Source organism: Ovis aries, chromosome 22 (genome assembly GCF_016772045.2).
Source record: "Ovis aries strain OAR_USU_Benz2616 breed Rambouillet chromosome 22, ARS-UI_Ramb_v3.0, whole genome shotgun sequence".
Classification (NCBI taxonomy): domain Eukaryota; kingdom Metazoa; phylum Chordata; class Mammalia; order Artiodactyla; family Bovidae; genus Ovis; species Ovis aries.
This window is the reverse complement of record NC_056075.1, coordinates 24,982,587-25,007,372: the sequence shown is the minus strand read 5'-3', so window position 1 is coordinate 25,007,372 and position 24,786 is coordinate 24,982,587. Positions and strand designations below refer to the sequence as shown.

The following is a 24,786-nucleotide window of genomic DNA, read 5'->3' as shown; positions in this document are numbered from 1 at the left end:
TTTCTTCTATTTCTTTGCACTTTCTTATCTCTCCTTGCTATTTTTTGGGTATATCTTTTCTCTTCTCCTTTGCTTTTTGATTATCTTCTTTTCACAGCTATTTGTAAGGCCTTCTCAGACAGCCATTTTGCTTTTTTGCATTTCTTTTTCTTGCAGATGGTCTTGATCCCTGTCTCTTGTACAATGTCACGAACCTCCATCCATAGTTCTTCAAACACTCTGTCTATCAGATCTAATCCCTTGAATCTATTTTTCACTTCCACTGTGTAATTGTAAGGGATTTGATTTAGGTCATACCTGAATGGTCTAGTGGTTTTCCCTACTTTCTTCAATTTAAGTCTGAATTTGGCAATAAGGAGTTCATGATCTGAGCCACAGTCAGCTCCTGGTCTTGTTTTTGTTGACTGTATAGAGCTTCTCCATCTTTGGCTGCAAAGAATATAACCAGTCTGACTTCAGTATTGACCATCCTGTAATGTCCATGTGCAGAGTCTTCTCTTGTGTTGTTAGAAGGGCAAACCACTTCAATATTCTTGCCTTGAGAACCCCATGAACAGTACAGGCATTCAAGATCAGTGGAAAATATATAACCTCTCTAAAGTCCATAGTAACTATCAGAAACCCAAGAGTAACTTCATTATTATACCCTGCCCCATTCCACACTATGAGATTTTATTTTTAACATGAAATATTCAAATGCAAGTAATTAATTCCATCTAAAGGAATCAAATACTAGTGAAAGGAAGATATATTTCAATCACTGAACAGATAAAAGAATAATCACAATGGAACGCACCAAATACCATTGAGATCTTATTCTCAAAGAAATGGAAAAGGGGAAAAAAATAAATGGAAAAAGGTAACTAAACGAATCTATGATCCTGCCAGAAAGCAGGCCCGGGCCACAGCACAGCAAAACAATTTAAATGTGCCCTTGAGGTCCTTCCACTTTTTAAAAAGGAAAAACAAGGCTTATGGTGATTCTCCATCCCCCTACATTTGCCAGCTATTGAACTTTACTCAACTTTGCAACCCAATGTCCTCATGCTAGAAAATGATCTTTCCTTTCCTTAACACCAACAATTTCTTAAAATCCTGTGTTTAGCTGGAACTTGCATAGGAAATTAATGAAAAACCTAATTCTCTATCAATTGCAGTTTAACATGTGGACCTTCCATTAGCATTTTTATGAGAACATATTTAAAGAAAGAGGATGAGGACTTAATTCAACCAAATAAAACCTGAAGGGTGAAATTCCAATTTTTGTATAAAGTCACTCCAGAATATGAGAGAATTTACCTGGGAAGGAGCCACCTTCATGTCCCTCCTCATTTCACATTATTTAAGAGGGAAGTCATAGAAGCATAAATGTACTTTCCCTAAAACAGGATTACTGTAGCTTGTTCTCACCCCAGGATGTAATGAATGAAGAGATCCTGATTCTTGCCTCTCATTTCACAGCTGAGGAAGCTAAAGACCACAGCCATTTAATGATCTGCCCTAGATCACACAGAAAGCTACAGTCATCTTATTTACTTTCTGCTTTATATGGGCTTTGGAGAAATAGATACACCCTACTTCTTCTGCATCTACTTAACCTTTACATTCAGTTGCCATGTTTTGTATCACCTGGAAAATCAGAAATAGCCTCCTAATTAGCCTCCCTGATTGCATGGCAGCATAAGTCTTACAGGGTGTTGAGAGTCTCTGACACTCGAATGCTTAGTCCCCACATTGCAGGACACACCAGTAATCTTACAGGAATGTCTTTTGAGATTCACCCCATGTGGTCTTCCAACCCAGCACTGGTAACTTCCCATAACAGAAATTCCATAACCTCCCAAGAAAACTCATCTCATGACCAGGCATTTCTATTTGGAATGTATTCATTATTTTGAACCCAAATCTGTCTCCCTATGGCTGCCAGAGATTAGCATGAATTCTTCAATTTGATACCATATTAAACAATCCTAATAGCTGTTGTATTTGATACTCTTACAATATCTGAGGGCTGCTATCATGGCTCTTCTTTGCCTTCTCTTTCTCTTTTCTATATAAATAATCCCCTGTTTCTTCAAACATACCCTATATGACGGGTTTGAAGTTTGGTCATAGGGTTTTCCTCCTACACGTCCTCCAATTTGTCCATGTCCTATTATGTATCCACCAAAACAGGAAAATTATTCTAAACTGAACCATTACAAACACGATATTCCAAACTTAAATGTGCACAGTACAAAGAAATCACCCCTATTCTCATTGTAGATTACACATCTATAACAGAGATTAAGGTTTCATGAGCTTTTTGGCTTATTATATCAGAGTTGACTCACAGTGAGCCATGAGCTTACTGTTTTTCAAGCCACTTGATAACATTTTACTCATGCTACTAATTCTGTGAAACATCTCCCTCATCCGATTTTGTGCAGTTTAATTTTGGGATTTGTAGAACTTTACATTTATCCCTGCTACATTTTGTTCTGTTAGAGTTGGCCCAGATCGCTGGTCTATAAATATCATTTTATATCCTGTTTCTGTCTTAGTATTCACTGTCTCTCCTGTCTTTGTATTATTTGAACATTGGATGAATTTGCCACCAGTATCTTCCCCAAGCTGAGGGAAACGATGCCTGCATCTCAGGCAGAGTAGACAGCAGGACCAAGGACAGCAGCTTACAGCCCGTTACTGGGTGATCTCCAGGTTAACTTACAACCATGGTCAATATCCCTTGAGAACAACTGCTTGAACAGTTATTAGTCCATTCAGTTTCCATTAGATACAAATATAAATCCATAAAAGAGAAAAATTATGTATATTAATGCATCTGTGTGGGACCTAGGGGCTTCCCAGTTGGCGCTAGTGGTAAAGAACCCCCCTGCAGTGCAGAAGACATATGAGATGTGGGTTTGATCCCTGGGTCAGATCTCCTTGAGGAAGGCATGGCAACCCATTCCAGTATTCTTGCCCGGAGAATCCCATGGACAAAAAAGCCTGGCAGGCTACAGTCCATGGGGTCACACAGTTGGACATGACTGAAGGGTAGTTAATTAGCATACACACACCCATGGAACCTAGAAAAATGGTACTGATGAAACTATTTGCAGCAGGAATAGAGATGCTGATATAGACAGCAGACTCGTGGACACAGTGCTGGAGGGAGAGTGTGGGACAAATTGAGAAAGTAGCAATGACATATATACACTGTGATATGTAAAACAGATAACTAGTGAGAAGTTGCTATATAACACGAAGAGCCCAGCCTGGTGCTCTGTGATGACCTAGAGGTGTGAGATGGGGGGTAGTGGAAGAGAGGATGAAGAGGGAGGGTGTGTGTGTATATATATATATACAGTTATGATAAAGGCTATGATCTTTCCAGTAGTCACGTATGGATGTGAGAGTTGGACTATAAAGAAAGCTGAGTGCTGAAGAATTGATGCTTTTGCACTGTGGTGTTGGAGAAGACTCTTGAGAGTCCCTTGGACTGCAAGGAGATGCAACCAGTCCATCCTAAAGGAGATCAGTCCTGGGTGTTCATCGGAGGGACTGATGTTGAAGCTGAAACTCCAATATTTTGGCCACCTGATGTGAAAAGCTGACTCATTTGAAAAGACCCTGATGTTCAAAACATTGAAGGCAGGAGAAGGGGATGACAGAGGGGGAGATGGCTGGATGGCATCACCGACTCAATGGACATGAGTTTGGGTAAACTGCAGGAGTTGGTGATGGACAGGGAGGCCTGGCGTGCTGCAGTTCATGGGGTCACAAAGAGTCAGACACGACTGAGCAACTGAACTGAACTGATGACTGATTGGTGTTGTTGTATGGCAGAAACCAATACAACATTGTAAAGCAATTATCCTCCAATTAAAATAAGTAAACAAATTTTTAAAAATCTGTATTAATCACAAAAATATCACAAGGAAGTTGTTCAAATATGTTCCTGAGATCTTTTCTGCTCATGTTATTTTTTTTCCTCACGTAATAGATTATTGACCCTTACAAAATAAGCAAAATTGACTGCTTGCCTCAGACCCTTGCAGCATCCTGGTTATCATCAAATCCTCCTCATTATTTTAATATAACCTTCTAAATCTTGCTCGTGGTCATTTTCAAGCCCACTGCTCCAGAGTGTGACATCCATCAGCTGACATTTGTCTAGCTCATGCTTGAAATTAGTCAGTCTTTAACAGTGATCTCCAAGGTAATGTTTTTCAGAGCACTGGCATAAAAATGCTCCATGATAGAAGACTTGGACTTATTTAAATCAATATGATATTTTACCAGTCTCTTCGCATACCTTACATGGCTTTTCTCATTTTTCCATGTTCATTTACACACGTTCATTCTACACCACTGAGTCCAGACATTTACCTTGACCCAGAAGGCAAACTTAAAGTGAAAAATGATGTACTCTGCTTTCTCCCTGTTATCCATAACTTCCTTAATATCTATGTCCTAATATTTACAAAAATCTCACTCTTGCCCTTGTGTATTTTTTAACTATAAAATATTCTAAAATTTGGCCTTCCAAATGATTATTTTAGGTCAGTGTCATGTCACCCACTCGTGTATATTACACACACTTGGCCTTTGAACACATTTTCAAACATATTGCTTAAAAACTATGTCTGATGCTGATCAAGACAAAATAAAGTTATATGGCCATGTAATAATGTAATTTTTGTTATTTGATGATTTTCAAAGAACAATATTCATTCTCATTTCTTTGCAAGGGACCTATACTTAGTTCAGGCTCAGGAAATATCAGTGAAGATATGTTTTAAAAAACAATAAAAATCTTTCCATGTGGAAATCAAAGAAAGAAAACAGACAGTATCAAATATATAAAAAATAAGCAAAATAATTTATAATTTACTAAATCCTATAAAAATTAAAGCTAAGATCTGGGAGAAGCACAAGCTGGAATCAAGATTGCCGGGAGAAATATCAATAACCTCAGATATGCAGATGACACCACCCTTATGGCAGAAAGTGAAGAGGAACTAAAAGCCTCTTGATGAAAGTGAAAGAGGAGCGCGAAAAAGTTGGCTTAAAACTCAACATTCAGAAAACGAAGATCATGGCATCTGGTCCCATCACTTCATGGCAGATAGATGGGGAAACAGTGGAAACAGTGTCAGACTTTATTTTTCTGGGCTCCAAAATCACTGCAGATGGTGACTGCAGCCATGAAATTAAAAGACACTTACTCCTTGGAAGAAAAGTTATGACCAACCTAGATAGCATATTGAAAAGCAGAGACATTACTTTGCCAACAAAGGTCCATCTAGCCAAGGCTATGGTTTTTCCAGTGGTCATGTATGGATGTGAGAGTTGGACTGTGAAGAAAGCTGAGCACCGAAGAATTGATGCTTTTGAACTGTAGTGTTCGATAAGACTCTTGAAAGTCCCTTGGACTACAAGGAGATCCAACCAGTCCATTCTGAAGATCAGCCCTGGGGTTTCTTTGGAAGGAATGATGCTAAAGCTGAAACTCCAGTACTTTGGCCATCTCATGTGAAGAGCTGACTCATTGGAAAAGACTCTGATGCTGGGAGGGATTGGGGGCAGGAGGAGAAGGGGACGACAGAGGAAGATATGGCTGGATGGCATCACTGACTCGATGGACGTGAGTCTGAGTGAACTCCGGGAGTTGGTGATGGACAGGGAGGCCTGACGTGCTGCGATTCATGGGGTCGCAAAGAGTCGGACACGACTGAGCGACTGAAGTGAACTGAAGATAGCACAGCATCGATACTTAAGAGCATTGGTTTGGGGGTTAACAAAGCTGAGTTCAACTGCTTTTGTTCAGTTCACACTAAGTGTGTAATCTTGAGATACTTACTTATTCTTTCCAAGACCCTATCTTCCTCATTTGTGAGATATAGCTAATCCTAGTGCCTCCCACTTAAGGGGCTTGGAGGATTCAGTGAAAAAGAAGAAATAATCGATTTGTTCAGTTATTGACGTACAACAAGCACTCACTAACTGCACAGTATATTATATGCTCCCATTTAAAATCCACTTTTAATATTGACTACTTGAGCCAAAGATGCCCTAATTTTTTAAGGAGCATGAAATATGAGGTAGATATAAATAGCTTAGGAGAAAAGAAACTAGGAAAACAGCTGACACAGAAAACACAATCATGTTCAAGTTGATAAAGTCATACCTGTCCGGTTCTGGCCTTGCACTATAACTTCCTCAAGGACAAGGTCCTTGAAATACATTTCTTTGCGACCACCACGCGTGCACGTGCAGGCACACACACACACACACAGCCACATCTTGCACAGAGTGAGGTACATGGCACGTGCTAAGTAACCATGCTTGACTGAGCAGGGAGCTCCTCAGAGTCAGAAAACAAGACGTCAATTTACAACACTTCAGGCTACATACAAATCAACTGCAGTTGCTGTTAAATCACCAAGTCATGTCTTGACTCTTTCTGACCCCATGGACTGCAACACGCCAGGCTTCCCTTCACAATCTCCCGAAGTTTACCCAAGTTTACACCCGCTGAATCAGTGATGCCATCCAAACATCTCATCCTCTGTTACCCTCTTCTTCCGCCTTCAGTCTTACCCAGTATCAGGCTCTTTTCTAATGAGTCAGCTGTTTGCATCAGGTGGCCAAAGTATTGGAGCTTCAGCACCAGTCCTTCTGCAGAGTATTCAGGATTGATTTCTTTTAATATTGACTGGTTTGATTTCCTTGCTTTCCAACTGTAGTAGACATGCTATATACCCAGGTTCCCTTTCCCTGGGAACTACCTCGCCCACATCATGAGGTGGCCTCCCTGCAGTCATGTTTCTGCTGCATAACCCTGCCCCTTTGACCACAGCAGACAGGTTTCATGGTGGACACCTGACCACCATGAGTGGACAGCTGGGAAAACTGGCTTCTCTCCCCTGAGGGTCTGTTAGGACTTTAGTTACACTCTTGGTGGAGACTTGGAAGGAGGGTGTGCAAACTCCTGGCTCTGAAGCCTTGGATTTGCTTAATCCCCACCCTTTTTTTCAAGTCTGGTCACTCCCTGAAATGCCTGTGGTACTATAGTATCTTTCCAATGAATTTCATTTTCTTGCTTAAGTGAATTTCAGATGGTTTCTGTTGTCTTTAGTTTAAAAATGAAAACAGAACCAATACACTGAGGAAAATGAAGAGAAAGAATTCCAGTTACACCATCAGCCTGGCCTTGCCTGTGGCTATCGATGCGTTTGATGGATACAAACAATCAAAACAAGATCTAATAGTTTACTAATGTGTTAGAACAGAATGAATAGAACTTAGGAAAGAGATTATGGAATCATATTAGCAAAATGTATCTTCAAGGTCCATAAGAGATATAGACTTTAGAACTCAGATCACATAAAATCAGAAAAAAGCCAGAATTTTCCAAGAGAGAATCATATTAGCAAAATGTATCTTCAAGATCCATAAGAGATAGAGACTTTAGAACTCAGATCATATAAAATCAGAAAAAAAGCTAGAATTTTCCAAGAGAGATATTTTTCTTAGACGATTAATCAAAATTATGTGGCAAAATAAGAGCCAACACTGGCTGAGTGCTTCCTATATGGCAGCCGCTGCCCCAAGTGGTTTTATGTGCATATACTCACCCCCATGACAACTCTGTGACATGGAGCTACTAAAGAGAAGGAAACTCAGGGATTGAGAGATAAAGGATCTTCCCAAGGTTTCATGACTAAAAAGTGGCAGATGGAGGTTTCAAACCCAATGCTCTTAACAATGGCAGTGGGCCATCTTGCAAGCTGACTGCATTCTTGCTGATGCTGGCATTTTTGGTGCCGAAATGTAAAGGCAAAGAGAGGAAACTCTCTGGCAGGAGCTGTCTGACATTATCCACGTGAACTTGTTCATTCATTCAGCAGGCTTTTCCTGATGCTCCCTACCTGCCAGGCACTGTGCTAGGTGCTGAGAACAGTCCCAATGACACCTCCCTTATAAAACATGGTGCCCAGGGTTACAGGACTTCCCAGGTGGTGCAGTGGTAAAGAATCCACCTGCCAATGCAGGAGACACAAGAGGTGTGGGTTCGATACCTGGATGGGGAAAATCCCCTGAAAGAGGAAATGGCAGCCCGCTCTAGTATTCTTGCCTGGAAAATTCCATGGACAGAGGAGCCTGGCGGACTACAGTCTTTGGGGTCATAAAGAGTCTGACATGACCAAGCCTGTAAACACACATACACACAGAGTCATAAGATGTATGCACAGTCTATTTATGGGCACAGTATATACAGTGCAATATCTTATACTAAGTAGGCATTCAATAATCTTCAAGAAATAACCTATGCTCCACACATGGGAAGCATTTCTCACCTTCTTACAAACTCCAGGTATGTCAGCACCCCTCACAAATTCTCTAGGGACCTTGTGTCTCTATCACAGATTTCCCACAGTGCTTTGGAAATATCTGTGTGTCTGTTCAGGCCACTACAATATAAGCTATTTACACATATGACTGCACTATTCACCTGCCTCACTAGGGCCGGGAAGAATTCCCAGCATATGGAGGTGCTCAGCAAATGTTTGTTGTATGAATGGACTCCTCAGGGTGACCTAGTACCTCTCCAGAAGGCCATCCTTTGAAAACAAAAGTCATGTCAGGACAAGCGCTCTGAGCAGCTGGTCCTTTGGCAGAGTTGAGCTTGTTCTAAACCAGTTGTTCTCTTTCCTCCTGTCTTCTTTCTGACAACTTTCCCCACTGGGACGTGGCCAGCCAGATGCCTGGTGCAGCTGAGCCACAGGACCACGGAGCAAGGTTCCTGGTGAACGACACTCACAGCACTAGCATCACTAGTTCAGGTCTTCGGTCACTTAGGGTGAAGTGTCCCACTCAGCAGAGCAAGCATCAGACGTAGAGGTGAATGCCTGCATCTCCACCCAGCACACGGGTAACTGTGAACAAGCAAACTTCTCTGAGCCTTGATCTTCTTTCTCACTTAAATACTCACCTTAGGGAATCATCTGGAGGATTAAATGGGCATCACACAAATGAAAGTGCCAGAACACAGTAGAGATCAATAAAGATGAATAGCCCACCCCCAGTGAAGATAACATATCTCTTAAAAGTATACACGGATCCTTTTAGACATTTTATGATCTATTTTTCTACCTCCTCCATTTTCATCTTTCTGAGTCAGTAGACTTTTCAATGCAGGGGTGACAATAGGGAACAGCAAGGCAACAACAATGATTAAAAAGAAAAACCACATCATTAACTGAGGATGATAGACTCATTAATTTATTTTACTGTAAAATCTTGCATGGGAAGCCCCCTTGAAACCTCTCAAGTCACAAAAACCAAAGGCTTGTAGCCATGTTCACTGAGCAAATGAAACATCACTCCTCAAACCACAACTAATTTTATGTTTAACTTTTTTAAACAAACCGTAACAAATACTAAGTGTAGCTAATCATTTCCTGATTCCTTTGGTATTCATTGTAATAGCACTAATTACGATAAACACATTTGGAATTAATGTGCATGTCATATGCATATATCAATTCCATTCTAATTTGCCATTGATTAACGCCTGTGAAGTGAACATGGAGTCTTCAGTTTTAATACACCACTCACATCTTGAGGCAGCACAGCCTTAAAAAGGGGTCCCAGGCAAAGTAACAGCCTGCTGCAGGCAAATGTCAAGAGAGGCATTGCAGGAAGAAGATTCTAAGTGTCTTTCCCTTCTCAGGATGATGCATTCTGGGGGTGCAGGCAGAGTTCAAGTTTTGCAAGCACAGCATTAGAACACATCAGTTGGGAGAAAATTGAATTTGGGGGTTAAAGACTGGGCTTGGAATCTGATCTGGTTTCAAATCCTAGCTTTGCCCCTTGAAATTGTTAGCTGCTCAGTCGTGTCCAACTCTTTGTGACCGCATGGACCCGAGAGGCTCCTCTGTCCATGGAATTCTCCAGGCAAGAGTACTGGAGCAGGTTGCCATTCCCTTCTCCAGGGGATCTTCCCAACCCAGGGATTGAACTTGGATCTCCCACATTGCAGGTAGATTCTTTACCATCTGACCACCAAGGAAGCCCCAGTTTTGCCCCTTATTAGCTGGTGTATTGTTTTAGGCAAGTCAATCATTCTCTCTAACGTTCAGCTCCTTCATCTGTAACAGTAGAGATAACATAGGATAGTTGTAAGGATTAATAAGAAAAAGTAAATACTTCACTATTCTCAGCAAATGGTTTGTGCTTTAATAGAAAAGCAACGTTATTATAATTGATAATGATCACCATAAGTATAACAGAAAATTTGCTATTACAGCTAGGAATCTCATTCGACAGAAAGCACTGGCATAAATAAATATCCCCCAGGCAGGTCCAGTATGTCAGAGGTCTAAGAGTGAGATAGGGAAGGGAATGCAAAGATAACTCTGACTGTTTTCAGTTTTTGTTTGGGGGGGTTTTTGAATAAGACTGTTTTAGGGTTTGAGTTTAGAGCTCAGGGTGGAAATGGGCGAAGGGGAGCACCGAAGGAAATGGCAACCCTGTCCAGTACTCTTGCCTGGAGAATCCCCATGGACAGAGGAGCCTGGCGGGCTATAGTCCATGGGGTCACAAAAAGTCGGACATGACTGTGCAGCTTCACTTTCTCTTCACTTTTCACTGGCATGCGGAGGTTGCCCCATCACTCTCTGCCAGCCACCGTGCACAAGCCCATCAAGCTTTTAAGAGCTGGTTTCTTCATTTGTAATATGGAGATGATAATATCTATCTCACAGTGCTGTGAGGATCAAATGAGGTGATGAAACGGGTAATGTTGAAAGCATCATGATCAGGGTTTATTACTATTATTATTGGCTTCATTATCATCACCATGAATGAATGAAGGTTTAGGCAAGCCCATTCTGAGATCCTTTTCTTGGAGCCCTAGCCTTTATGCCTGAATAAAGGATGCTTCTCACTGTCCTGTTCCCAACCTCTCTTCCAAGCCTCCACTTCTACAGCTATGCCTGGTCTACGGACCAGGCAGACTTTCTGCGGTTTTCACTCCTAGCCTGCTACCTCACCAGAGCAGGCTCGTGTGTGCGAAGGGACTTAGGACAGCACAGAGACAGCTCAGAACAAACTCATCCCCTCTCAGGAAGTTAGAATCGAATCCACCACTTCCTGAGAGCCCACTCTCAATAATACTGACTTACTGAAGAGAACATCTTGGACACAGGTTATAAGGCACCCAGCTCCTGCTGGACTCCCCCACCCCCATGGTGAGGCACTTGGTCAAGGAACTCCAACACAAGGTCAATGCCTCTCACAATACATCCTCTGCCTTGCCTCCCACTACACCATTCAAACTTTAAGCTTAACCTCCCCCTCACCCCAGAGCAGGATACCCTTGAGTGGAGAGGCCATTTGAAGAAAAAAGGCTTTTCCATACCCAACCTTGATTATAGGCATATGGCAGATGCTTAATTTGAAAATTTTAAAAATATATCAAAAGATTGCAAGAGTTGGTGAGGTTGTGAAAAAGAACTGGAACACTTGTACACTGTTAGTGGGGATGTAAAGTGGTACAGCTGCTGTGATAAATAGTACAGAGATTCCTCAAAAAATTATAATTCATTAAACTAATTAAAATAAAACTACTGTACAACCCAGAAAATCCCACTTCCAAGTCTGTATCCAAAAGAACTGAAATGAGGATCTTAGAAACTGATATCTGCACTCCCACATTCCTGACAGCATTATTCACAATAGTCAAGACAGGAAACAACTCAAGGGTCCAATGGCAGATGACGGGATAAAGAAAACGTGGTTCATGCACACAGTGGAATGGAATCAGGTCAGGCCTTCAAAAAGAAGGAAATCCTACCATTTGCAAAAGCAGGAATGCACCGGGAAGACATGAAGCTAAGTGAACTAGGTCAGTCACAGAAGGAGAAACACGGCACTACTCCTCTTACCCAAGTCACCTCAAATAGTCAAACAGAGAGAGGCTGACAACAGAAGGTGGTTACCCGTGGATGGGGGAAGACGACACGGCGGCTGCATTTCAATGAGTATGAAGTTAGTCACACAAGAGGAACAAGCCCCAGAGTCCTGCTGGGCAACAGTGCCTTAGTCACCAGCATGGTGCTGTGCACTAGAAACGTGTTAAGAGGGCACAGCTCATGCCGCATTCTTATCACGAGACAAACAGAGACGCAAGAAAACCTTTGCAGGTGAGGAATGTTTATTTCCCGGATTGTGGTGACGGACCGTAAGTATATACAGATGCCCAAACCCACCAAACTGCATAAACTAATTATGTGCAGTGTTTCATACACCAATTATATGCACTTCAGTAAAGATGGGGGAAAAAAAGAAACGTACCAAAATGCTACTACTGGTTACCAAAGGAAGGTGGGATTGGATAGGAGTATATATGCAGTGGATGAGGGATAGTGGAGATTATTAGTATTTGCTTTATAACCATTTAATTTTTAAATCTAAGATATATTTTAACCACAAAAATGATGAGGACTAAAATTTCCCCAAATTTGGCAAAAAGACACAAACATAAAGATTCAAAAAACTTAGCAAACTCTTAACAGGATAAACCCAAAGAAACACACACCAAGACATATCACAAACTACTGAAATCTAAAGAAAATTGAAAAAAAAAATCTAGAAAGTTGCAAGAGAAAACACCTTACCTACAAGGAAAAAAACCATTTAAATGACAGTGAATTTCTCATGAGAAGTGAGTGACATCAGGAAAAATGGCATGACATTTTCTAAGAGCTGAAAGAATAAAATACTGTCAACCCCAAATTCTCTATCCAACAAAAACATCTTTTAGGAATGAAAGGGTAAATGAAAACATTCTCCAAGAAAAGAAAACTAAGAAAAAAAAATTTTTTTTACCAGTAGACCTGTTACAAAAGAAGGACTAAAGGAAGCTCTTGAAACAGAAAATAAAAAGTGATCAAAGAAGAAAACTTGGAAAATAAGGAAAGAAAACACCACAAGAACGGAGCACAGGAGAAAAGCAATCACAAGGATACTGCCTAGCTTGCAAACCAGAAATGCACCGTGAAATCAGCAGACACAAGGATCACTGTCAGTGCAAGTGGGGTGGATGAACCTGCTTCTGGAGAGTACCTGGGCTGAAACGCTGTCAAAGGTTACAGACGTGTGGATGAGTTACAGATGTGTGGATGAGTTGTGAACAAAGAAGTCATCATGTTAAAAGCCTGAACACCAAGCAAGACAACAAATAGTAAAGCAAGTTTCCAATTCAAAAAGTCAAAAGAAGACTAAGAGAGGGGAATATTTTAAAAGAAAAATTTCCCTTGAAAACAGTACAAGGGAAACAGTCTTCAGAAGGACTCATTCCCCAAAAGAGAATATAACAACTATTTAACAGAATAAACTACAAAATCACCAAGGTCAGAAAAATTACTATAATGCTAAAGCTCTTTCAGAATGCCACCAATAATAACCGAAAACATGAATGCTGAATTCATCAATGTCAATTTAAAATATGTTTCTAAATCTTGACAGAATAGTGAAGCATCAGTGTGCTCTCTAGAATGAAGCCCTCACTTGCAACCAAATACACGTGTACAGGTGCCAGGATGTGTCTGCCCAGGCATGCGCACTTAGAGGGTGTTCATTATACCTGGGTGTTTGCTTCTCTTAGGAAGATACGGAACATTATAAAGAAAACAAACCTTCCACACGAACAAGAAATGGCTTTGTTTTCCACAAGCTCACCCCACTCCCACGGCCTTATTCCTTTTCCTCCTTCTTCATTTGAAGTCAGACCCCCAACTTCAGGCTGTCTCAGCTCCACCCAATCAATTCACAGGAGGGTCTGGCTGGGGGCAAATGACTGGCCTGTGAGAGATGACACTCACAGGCCCGAGGCCCAGGAACTCAACATTGAAAAATTAAGATGACAATTTAGTCCAGTCACAGGAGGACAATTAGGAAGGCTGACTGGTTTGTTTCATAAGTGGATTCCTGGGCAGCCCAAGTATGACAGCTGTTTAACACCAGCCCAAGGGGATAAGCCAAGATGAAAAAGAAAATGAGTTCAAGCAAGCCTCATTCTGCTATTAAAAAGAAGAAACAGAGAGAGCAAATGTATTTGACTTGACTTTGAGCTATGACTGTATTGTGCTTCAAAGACTGTATTTTTCCTTGAGGGAGGGGGTGGTCAGATTAGAGGCCACACTTCGAAAGAAAAGAAAACTGATTATTAGGGAGCATTTCAGAACTGGCTTCAAGAAACTTGGGGCCTGGCTGGAGTCTATGGTACATGCAATAACTGTGTCCCAAAAAGAAATCCTTACTGGAATGCTCATCCCCAAAGCCAGCTTCAATTGCTGTCTTTTCATCTCAGCAGTCATCAACAGGCCAAAAACTCAGCTACGGCTTTCATTAATTTCCACCATCACCACTGATCTCTGCAGCTTTAGTCAGGGAGGGAGCTGAAGGCTTTGTCTTTTTCATAGGTAATTTACAATTACAAGGGCCAGTTTCCTTGAACCCTGCAGTGGGGCAGAGGGGCTTGGGTAGCAAGCTTCATTCTCTCCCAAAGAAACAAAGGGATGTGTTTTTAAAAAAAAAGCAGACGATGAGAGCTCATGAATACCCCAGCTCTGGCTCCAGCCAGAAATAAACATGAAAAATAACGTAAGTCCTGAAAATGAACAGCTGAGGATACATCTCCGGCTGCATTCGGGGGCAGCTCTCAAAAACCACCTGGAGTTTCCTGAATCCCGAGCAATAACTTTCAAACTATTTCCTAAGTCAATTTTTTGAGAGCCCTGAATGGCTGGCATAAGTGCCAAGAACAATGCAGTGGCACAGCTTCCACCAGAGCTGCCGGGCCCCCTGCCCGCCGCAGACATTCACCAGGCAGGAGGGCCGAGTGAAAGGCAAGCTGCAGGGGGACAGCCCCCTCTGGAAGCCCTTCTCTTTCCTGATGCTCTTCACCAACTCTTAAATTTGTACTCCACCCTTTCTGGGGAAAGACTTTTTTTTAACTGACAACCTTAAAGGGGCAGATTCTTCTACTAACTATATATATATATATATATAAAAAAAAAGTCTTAAGAAAGAGAAATCTAACTTGCCAGGCATATTAATAAGTTAGTAACAGACCCTGTATATATATCACCTAACACTCCTATCACATGTACAAGGTCACTGATGCTTTTATCTCTGATGATGAGAGGTTAAATCATTCAGTCAAGGTCATAAAGCTCAAAAGTATCTGTGTACGTGTGTTCTAAGTTGCTTCAGTTGTGTCCAACTCTTTATGATCCTATGGACCACAGCCTACCAGGCTCCTCTGTCCATGGAATCCTCCACGCAAGAATACTAGAGTTGGTTGCTGTGCCGTCCTCAAGGGGATCTTCCAAACCCAGGGATCAAACTCACGTCTCTTACGTCTACCTGTATTGGCAGGCAGGTTCTTTACCACAAACACCACTCGGGAAGCCTCAAGAGTACCTGTGTTGGGATTAAACCCAGCTAGCTCCATTCAAAGCCTGCTGCTGCTGCTGCTGCTAAGTCACTTCAGTCGTGTCCAACTCTGTGCGACCCCATAGACGGCAGCCCACCAGGCTCCCCCATCCCTGGGATTCTCCAGGCAAGAACACTGGAGTGGGTTGCCATTTCCTTCTCCAATGCATGAAAGTGAAAAGTGAAAGTGAAGTCGCTCAGTCGTCTCTGACTCTTAGCGACCCCATGGTCTGCAGTCTACCAGGCTCCTCCGTCCATGGGATATTCCAGGCAAGAGTACTGGAGTGGGGTGCTATTGCCTTCTCCAATTCAAAGCCTATGGATGTACTTTTCATTGCAGAATGTCATCTCTCCTGTCAAGCGGTCCTGAGTGGGATCAGTAGAGGCGATGAAGAAAGTTAATAGAGGTGAACCCTTCTGCCCACATGTGGACCCTCAGGTGTCATTCATCACCTTGGTGATGGTCACTAAGACCATCATTGCCTGCATAAGGGTGCAACCCACACACTAGACAATAGATCTTCCTGGGGTCTTATGCACAGGCATGGGGTCTCCTGTGCTCTAGCTTCTTAAGAATTTTGCTTCTTAGGGAGAAATGCATACTCTGCCTCTGAAGCTCTTTCAATCTACCTGGGAAGATAGGACCACGGTCAGCTCTTAACTGAACTATGAAAAACCAGCCTGCCGTTTGTGCCTCAACTTTCTCCACTTCCTCTGCCCTTAGCCTTCTCGTGTCTCCTCTTCACCTTCAAGGGCTGCAGGATACGCTCACGGCTGTGATTGCTCCTAGAGCTAAAAGAAAAGACCACTGACCAACTCACATCAAGTGCACAGAACTGCAGATGTTCATCCTTATAATAAACAAGTATATTTCTAATGATAAAAATTATCCTTGCATGCTGGACTAGGAAAAAAATACATTTCTAGGGAAGAGATCTTTCTAGCATCCATAAAAACAAACTACAGCAGTAAACAATGCTTTTTTCCCACACTTCAGATTAAGCCAACCCAACACATGCATATTCATACAGACACACATACGTGCACAGGCACACAGAGAGACATGAACTTAAATACACTAATGTTTGTACTCCAGCTCAATCCAATTAGTATATGCTGAGAGCCTACTATTGCAGTGAGAGCCATGAAGGTAGGCTGCCCAGCTGAGCAAGATACTAGGATCCTTAAGAAATTTATCATCTGTCTGGGGACAGACGTCCATCTAGGCATCGCTGAGGGGACATCACAGCCCCATTCCTCTGCTTTTGTGTGCTTAGTTACTCAGTCACGTCTGACTCTTTGTGACCCCATGGACTCTAGCCCACCAGGCTTCTCTGTCCATGGAATTTTCCAGGCAAGAATACTGGAGTGGGTTTCCATTTCCTACTCCAGTGGATCTTCCTGACCCAGGGATCGAACTCATGTCTCCTGTGTCTCCTGCATTGCAGACAGATTCTTTACCCACTGAGCCATCAGGGAAGCCCCCTTTGGTTTTGAGGAGATGATAAAAAAAAGATCAGCCCCATGTAAATGGTGTTACCTTTGCAAACTCACTCAAAAGAGGGGGCTCCTCTCTTCCTCCCCCACTACAAAACAGGGATTGAAAAACTCGAAACCTCTGGACATTACAGTAAAGCACCGAGTCGGTGCCTCCCAAGAGAAACTGATGGGGAAACACTGCAAAGCTGCTTTATTGAAATGCATAAACTATCGGGATTATCTGCAGGCAAGCCTCAGATCTCCATATTTATTAAACCTAAGTCAATGCCTGACACCAGAAATGTGCACGATATTTGCTGAATGAATGAATGAATTGTAGAAATCAGGGAGGCACCGGGTCCAGTTCCTTAGGGTATAGTTGCGTGGTCTTAAGCAAGCCCTTCTGCCCTCCTCATCTCTGCTGAGTGAGTAGCAGTGCCAGCCCTCCCCACCATCAGGACCCCTGGGAGCAGCGTAGGAGCTCACGGACTCCAGAGCATTTTCAGAAGCATAAAGCACTCTGTAAGTTCAAGGGCTGTTATGATTCTTTTGCAGATGCCCATGCAGTCCATAGCTGCTCTTGTAGGGAAATTGAATTCATCCCTGATTAATCAGCCTGTTTACTGCAGGCTGATGGTAGCCTGACTTGCCCCCACTCTGGCTCCGGGGCACTCTTCTCCGCTGTTTGCTGCTCAGCCCCTCAACCTTCAGACACTAGAGCCAGAAATAGGGCTTGGAGGGGCCTCTCCTTCTCCCCTGTAGGTCCCGCCTGCATGGGGTCCTTACCCACCTCCATTCTGATTACACCAGGCTGTGCGCAGAACGCCTACACAAAGCTTCCCAGCTCGACAGCCCCTTTGGGTGTCAAAGTGCTGCTGCAACCCTTCTTCCTTGTCTGTCCTGCTCATTCCACAGCTATTTATTCTCAGGGAAGCAGAGAAACATCTCTGCTCTACAGTATGACATTTAGCCCAAGATAAAGGCTTCTAAACAGCAGCCAACAGCAGCGTGTGTGCAAAAGCAGAGGCTGGTCCGAAGTTAAGGAGACTGAGACTGGGGTTGGTCTTTCTAGTAATTTGATACCCTCTTTCCTCTGGGGGCCCCTGCAGAGATACTTGGCACTAGGCGTGTTTAACTTCCTGCAGTGGAGCTGGTTCTATGTGTTCCTGTCTCACAGGCATCTAATACCATTTTTAAAAGCAGTGTCTTCCTGGAGTGAGTGATTCGCCTTTCAAATACAAGTGCCACAGTTTAGGAACATTGTGTTCAGAGACAGCAGAGAACACTGATGTAACAATGGCCCTGACGTCATGGTCCTCTGGGTCTCTCTGTAGCCATAACGTCTGCTATGAAGCCTCTGAGCTAGCACAATACTGTTAAAGCAAAACAATATCCTATTTTATTACAAGTGTATCAGACCCCTATGCAGAGTCCCTTCTTGCTCTCTTTGTCTATGACCCCTAGGGTCCTTATCCAATAAGCAATCAAGATGGATTCACCAAGGGACAAGGCAACACCAAGTCAGCAGTAGCAATATAAGTCAGGGTCCTGCCCTCCTGATAGACACACTAGAGCAAGCTAGGATTCTCGAGCACTTGTTGCAACTAGTTAAGAGTGTTATGTTCATTCTCTCATTTAAACCTCCTTAAAACCCTATGAGACATTCTGCAATGCTGAAGAAACTGTTTTAGAGAATTTAACTAATGTACCCATATTAGTGGGAGGGCTAAGATTTGAATTCGGCCTCTGATTTCTAAGCCCACATCCTGAAGACAGCATCAGTAAAGCACCAACATGAAGCAACCAGGGAATTCTGAAGGGCTAAATGGTGCTAGCCAGCATTCATCCCTTCATTGTTCTCACTCATTCTTTCACAATATCTACTGAGCATCTTCAGAGTGCCAGCCACATTCTAGACACAGGAAGCAATGTCCCTGCCCTTCAGTTACTCAGTTCAGCCAATCTGTACAGGCTTAGTGACCCAGGCAGGTCCACAGAAGAGGGAAGACTCCAGGGTAAGACTTGGAAAACTACAAAAGTGTAAGGGATCACAGTGGAAGAAACAGTGGGAGCCAAGTCCTAGAGGCTGGAATGTTCATAGATGAAAGGTGACAGGGAAACTGAGGCTCCTAGTACCAGAGCTGAGAAAGACTCAGGGACTAGGTGGCCAGTTCTGGAAAAATCCTGAGCAGTGACTTCTGGGAAGGAGACGGTTTAGGATTAGACCCCAAGCCCTCCTCTTTCTCCCAAAATAAACAATACTCCAGTAAATGAAGACACAGACTAAGAAGATACATCAATTAGCATCTCTGTCTCTGGCTGGGACCCAAGAAAACCCTTTGAAAAGGTTGCCATGATGCCCCCATGGACCACTTATTATGGTGGCAGAAGCGAATATGCGGATTGTGTTGATGTTTCTCCAAGCCTCCTCCAGGCCTCTTTCCCATGCAGTCAGCTCAGCAGGAGCCAAGGAATGAGGGGAATAAAGGGGGTGCTCTACCAGATAGCCAGACAGCAGCCAGCTGCCCTGGGAACGCACTCACTCACTCAAAGCCCATCTAGTCACTGCCATCCCAATCATGATGAAAACATACCACATCCAACTCAATCTTGGCCCCTTGACCCTGGGATCACCCTTTTACTGGGTAGAACAGATAGCTGGACTCACCGACTGTCCAGCAAAACACCTAAAGGGCAGCTGAGGAAAACAGGTGAGGAAACTGGGAGGCCGATGAGGTGCCTCAAGAGATACAACCTAGCTGGTCTGCAGCTGGTCTTGGACTCAGACTCTCCCGGCACCCAGTTCAGATGGATTTCTCCACTGACCGCAAAGCATGCCCCCCTGACCCCCTGCCAAGTGTCAGTGCTCTAGAATGCAAGAGATGCACCATGGCAGTCTAGACAGGGAGGCAGAAGGTCAGGTTCCAGATCAACTCCGTCCCTTTCTAGCTATGGAGCCTCGGTCTAAACACATTTCCTTAAGCCTCAGTTTCCTGATCTGTGAAATGCCAAAAAAAAAAAAAAAAAAAAGTTCCCTCCTTCACAGGGCTATCCAGAAGGGCAAATAAGATAATCCAAGTAAAGCCCCCTGAACAATGTCTGGCAGATAGTACCTGCTCATCTCTCATGCCTCCAAGTCCACGCTTCTCCAGACTGCAAATCTGGGCTTGACATGAATTTCAACTCTTAGAATCTTGACCACTCTCCTATAGCAAGGACAACAAAAAGAAGTCCAAGATGTGCCAAGCAGTAAGTCTGAATGAAGACCTGTTCTAACGGATGTTCATGAATTATACTGTTCTCACAAAACATGATATAGATAGCTCTTTACTGCTCCATTTTACAGATAAGGAAACTGAGGTTCGGTGAGACTAACACATTCCCCAAGGTCCACATAGCCTGTCACTGGTGGATTGGGAAGTCCCCATGTTCTTTGCCCTCTAGCATGCTGTCAGCCTTTCATCTCTCTCAAAAGTGCTGTGCCCAGAAGGAGCCACCTCATTCCAAGCATTCCAGAACCAGTGACGGGGAAGGACTTTTTCCAGCCTCATCACAGGTTCCGTAGTTCCATTCATGCCACTTGACACACATTGAACTTGAAAATATATCTTCTGAAATATGAGTAGTCAAACCTCCCCCTCCTGGCCTTGTGCAGCTGTTTCACTTTTTTTAATGCAAGGTTAAAACCCAGCAACATGACCCTATTAACCATCATTTTAAGTTAAATCAAGTTCATTTTTCCAAGCCTGAACTAATCATTTTAGATCTGAATCTTTTCATCCAACATATCTATTATCTCTCCCATCTTTCTTTGTCATTGATTAAAGGAAATGTTAACAACACAGGATAAAGAATAGAACCTCCTGACTCCAGAAACCTGCCTCTGGCTTGAGAATTGCTTCATTACAAAGTATTCCAGAGATTGGATACATTTCCCTATGCTATACAGTAGGACCTTGTTTATCCATTCCAAATGTTAACTTTTGCATCTACTAATCCAAAATCCCAATCCATCCCTCTTCCTCTCCCTCCCTCTTAGTAACCACAAGTCTGTTCTCTATGTCTGCAAGTCTATTTCTGTTTTGTAAATAGGTTGATTTGTGCTACATTTTAGATTCCACATATAACCATAATGGAAAGAATATTTTAAAAAAGAATGTATATACATGTATAACTGAATCACTTTGCCATACAGCAGAAATTAGGACAACACTGTAAATCAACTATATTTCAATTTAAAAAACTAAATTAAAAAAAAAAAACATACTCTGAGGATACCATTCCATGAATAACTGATCCAGCCCAAAGCCTTCTGTCTTGAGCCCAAGGTACCCTGAGGAGCTTTCCAATGCCTTGTTGAAATCAGGACATACCATGCCTACTGCGAAGAAGGAAAGAGGTTAGCTAAAAAAGACTCACTCCTCAGTTAGTACATGATTATTCCTAGTGATTACTATTTGTTTTTCCAAGGTTACACAATCCCTCTTTTAAATACTCAATTTTAGACTCTTGCCCAGGATTTTCAACTAGCACATGAATTTGTAAACTACCTTATACAGACCATTTTGAAAGTCTGAATAATTCCTTGTCTCCTTCTGGAACATTCCCACTCTGCAATGATTTCCTCAAATATCATCAGCAATATTGTATTACACTAGAATCTGACATCTAACCCGGGATGGGATCTTTTGAGATCGAGAGACTTGAGCTCATTTAAAGCAGATGGAGCTTTATTCTAATCGAATCATCAGGGCTGGTGGCCCACTCTGAACAGTCCTGATCTCCCCAGGCTTGTGACCCACAGGACTTGTCTTCCATTGAGCCTGGACTTCTGCTGCCACTTGCTAAGCTCAGACAAGCTGGAGCTGGGAAAGATCAGCCAGATACTGGGATTTTCCAGGGCTTATATTGAGACATGCTTTGAGCCTACAAGCCTCGAGAGAGCCCCATCACAGAAACCAGTCCTTGACTTCTGGTAGGACAGGTGTAAAAGGCTTTCTGCCTGGGGTAGTATTTATCACTGTATGAAGGTCCTCGTATGCAGTGTAACATAATCCAAAACGTCAAAGGTCTTTGACCTGATATGACCTAGTCTGACTCTTCACACTGCTCTAACCTGGTCCCAAATCCTTTTCTGGTCTCAGCCATCTTCATATTATCATCTCAGGTACACATGCTCCCAACATCCAGATCCACCAGAAACAGAGTGAATTCTCAGCCTTGCCTGGGTTTTCTCAGTCCTGCAATAGAACTCAGTCCCCTCAAACTTTCATTGTTCAGGTCTAAGAAAACCATTAGAAGCACAAGGTCATGGCTAAAGCTGAGATCAAAGCAAGGTTTAACCTCTAGAGTTCACTTTCTCTTTTAGAGGTAACCTGAGAAATACAAGCTGCACCCTGACTTTTAAAATCACTCAGAAGCCTTTGACTCAGAAATTCTATCCCTAAGGATTTCAAGGAAATAATCAAAGATGGTTAAAAAAAAAAAGACAAAGCCACATGAACAAAATTTATGAAACAAACCTACATGTTCAAGAATGGGGAATTGATTTAAAAAAAAAAAAAACAACTACTCGTACAGCCACAAATGGAATGATGTAGACAGACAGATTATATATAATGATAAATATATGATATATAAGCATATATCCTTTAAGGATTCTGATCATAGGATATTTGATTGCATGAGAAAAAAATGTTCATGATATATTGTAAAGGGAAATATCAGATTACAAAATCATATGTACATAAGATCTTAAAGCGATATATAGACAGAAAGATAGAAGACGACTGGAGAGACAGATGGAAAGGAGAGACAGGAGACATTGGAGGGACAGGCAAAAAGATATTAATAGTGGCTATTTCTGAATAGTGGGTTTTCAAGAACATGAGTGTGATTTTCTATTTCTTACACATTTTTCTGTAAAAACAAAATGGACGTTTATTATTTTGAAATTAATGAAAACCCACCAGTGTAGTTATGACATATCCTCTCACTTCAAGGATATAATTCATTCTCCATTCATTCATTCAGCAAATGAGATCCAAACACCTACCTTCATCACACTTTTGATGAAGAGACAATAATGAACACAAACACCTATAACAAAAGACACTATAAACAGCCAGTGCCACATGAATATACAGACGAATACTGGAGCTCACAGACCCAGCAGGGAACTGGGCAGGACCCTTAAATTGGGCTGAATTCTAACAGATGGAGATGGTGTAGGGGGTGGATGACCAACCCATCCTGGTTCACCAAGACTTCACCAGCTTGAGCATTAAAAGTCCCACAGCCCAGGAGAATTGAGACAACTGGTAACCCACAATGGGAAATGCTCTCTGCAGGAGAAAGGGATCAGGCAAAGCTTTCTCAGTAGACGGAAGGCAGCCCACCTAGAGGAAAGGTGAATAGGAGCCAAGCTGAGGATGACTCCAAAGTCTAGTCAGAGGAGATGGATATTAGTCCATCTGGCAACCAGAGGAGTAGCAATTTGGGAATAATAACTGGGCAGGAGTCCACTTGGCAAACTAGAGGAGAGAAGGAATCAAGGTGAGTTCTCAGAAAGGTGCCCAAGGGAGTCTGTCTTAGGGGAAGTGTGTGGCAGGATGGTACTAAGGCCATTTATATGCAAAACATGCAAAATAGTTGCTCTAAGTTACATCAGATTCCACAGTTCCTAATGCACATGTCAGCTGTCATTCTCAAACCACCACCCCCCTCCACCACCTCACCATATTTGCAGAAAGCAAGAGTCTAGATGAATAAGTGTGGTTTTTATTCCCAGCAAAAGCAGACTGTCTAACAAAGTAAAACTCTGTTTGCCAGCAAGCGCCTTCACAGTCATGAAGAAACACCAGGCACAAGCGTTCGGGAGAGGACCAGACCAGGTGGTCCTCTGAAAGTCCCCAAGAGGAAGGTGCTCTCCACACTGCAGGGGTTCCTGGAACTGGGAGCCACTGAGCACTGAGGGAGGTAAACTGGTCTCTGCTGGCTTGAACTGCCAGGCTTGGTTACTCTAAAAACCTCTCTGCACAGAGAGCTCGGCTGGTTGATTGTCTTTCTGACACTGTCTTACGCACAAGAGGGGAAAAGAGAGATCTTTTGTGAGACGTGACTTCCCCGGCCCTAAGGACACTAAGATCCAATTTCATGGGTTTCCCTCACCCCAACACACATGCAAACACACTCCTCCAATCTCAATATGAGTATAATTCCCATGGTTTCTTGCTCCCAACAAGCTTACCTTCGTGCAAACACCGGGAGAAGACCCAGATGATTTCTGTCCACTTAAAATAACAAAAACACCCAGCTTTTCACCCTTTTCTGTGTAGTGTGTTTACCCTTTCCACTGTCCTTTATATCCACTGTCCTTTATCCTCATGACAATCCTGGAGGCAGGTATAAATGATCCCACCGCCCCCATTTAACAGAGAAGGAAACCGAAACGGAGAGATGAAGCAATTTAGCCTAAGGTCAGACAGTGATACATAATAATGACTTTCCCTGTGTTGCATCGACCATCATTCTCCGCAACCTCCCCCACTGTGGAGAGGGCCTGAGTCAAGGAATACAGAAGTAAAGGGATGTAGTTCCAGCCTCAAATTACTTACATTCCACCACACTGACAAAACCTAAAACCTAAATTAACCAGCCCACATGTGGACACATATACACTAAACACTCAAGTACAAAGGGCACACAAAACCAAGCGACACTTCTATCGATGAAGAAATAAAAGAATGGGGACTTAGAGAAAGATACTCTTCTAGATCTGAGCTGTTCAATACAATAGCCGTGTGTATTAACTGA

The 24,786-nt window shown here is 42.7% G+C and overlaps 1 protein-coding gene across 2 annotated transcripts in view; it reads right to left on the bottom strand.

The window, feature by feature from the left end:
* SORCS3 (sortilin related VPS10 domain containing receptor 3) overlaps positions 1–24,786 on the bottom strand; it is a 654,973-nt gene that overhangs the window by 554,367 nt on the left and 75,820 nt on the right. Inside the window, exon 1 of one of the 2 annotated variants that reach the window (XM_060404717.1) lies at positions 17,762–23,084. The exons of the other annotated variant lie outside the window; for it this stretch is intronic. Coding sequence (XP_060260700.1) covers positions 17,762–17,767 — 6 coding nt within the window. The 5' untranslated portion in view covers positions 17,768–23,084. Of the gene's footprint in view, positions 1–17,761; positions 23,085–24,786 lie in introns of those variants that run through there. 2 annotated transcript variants of the gene reach the window in all.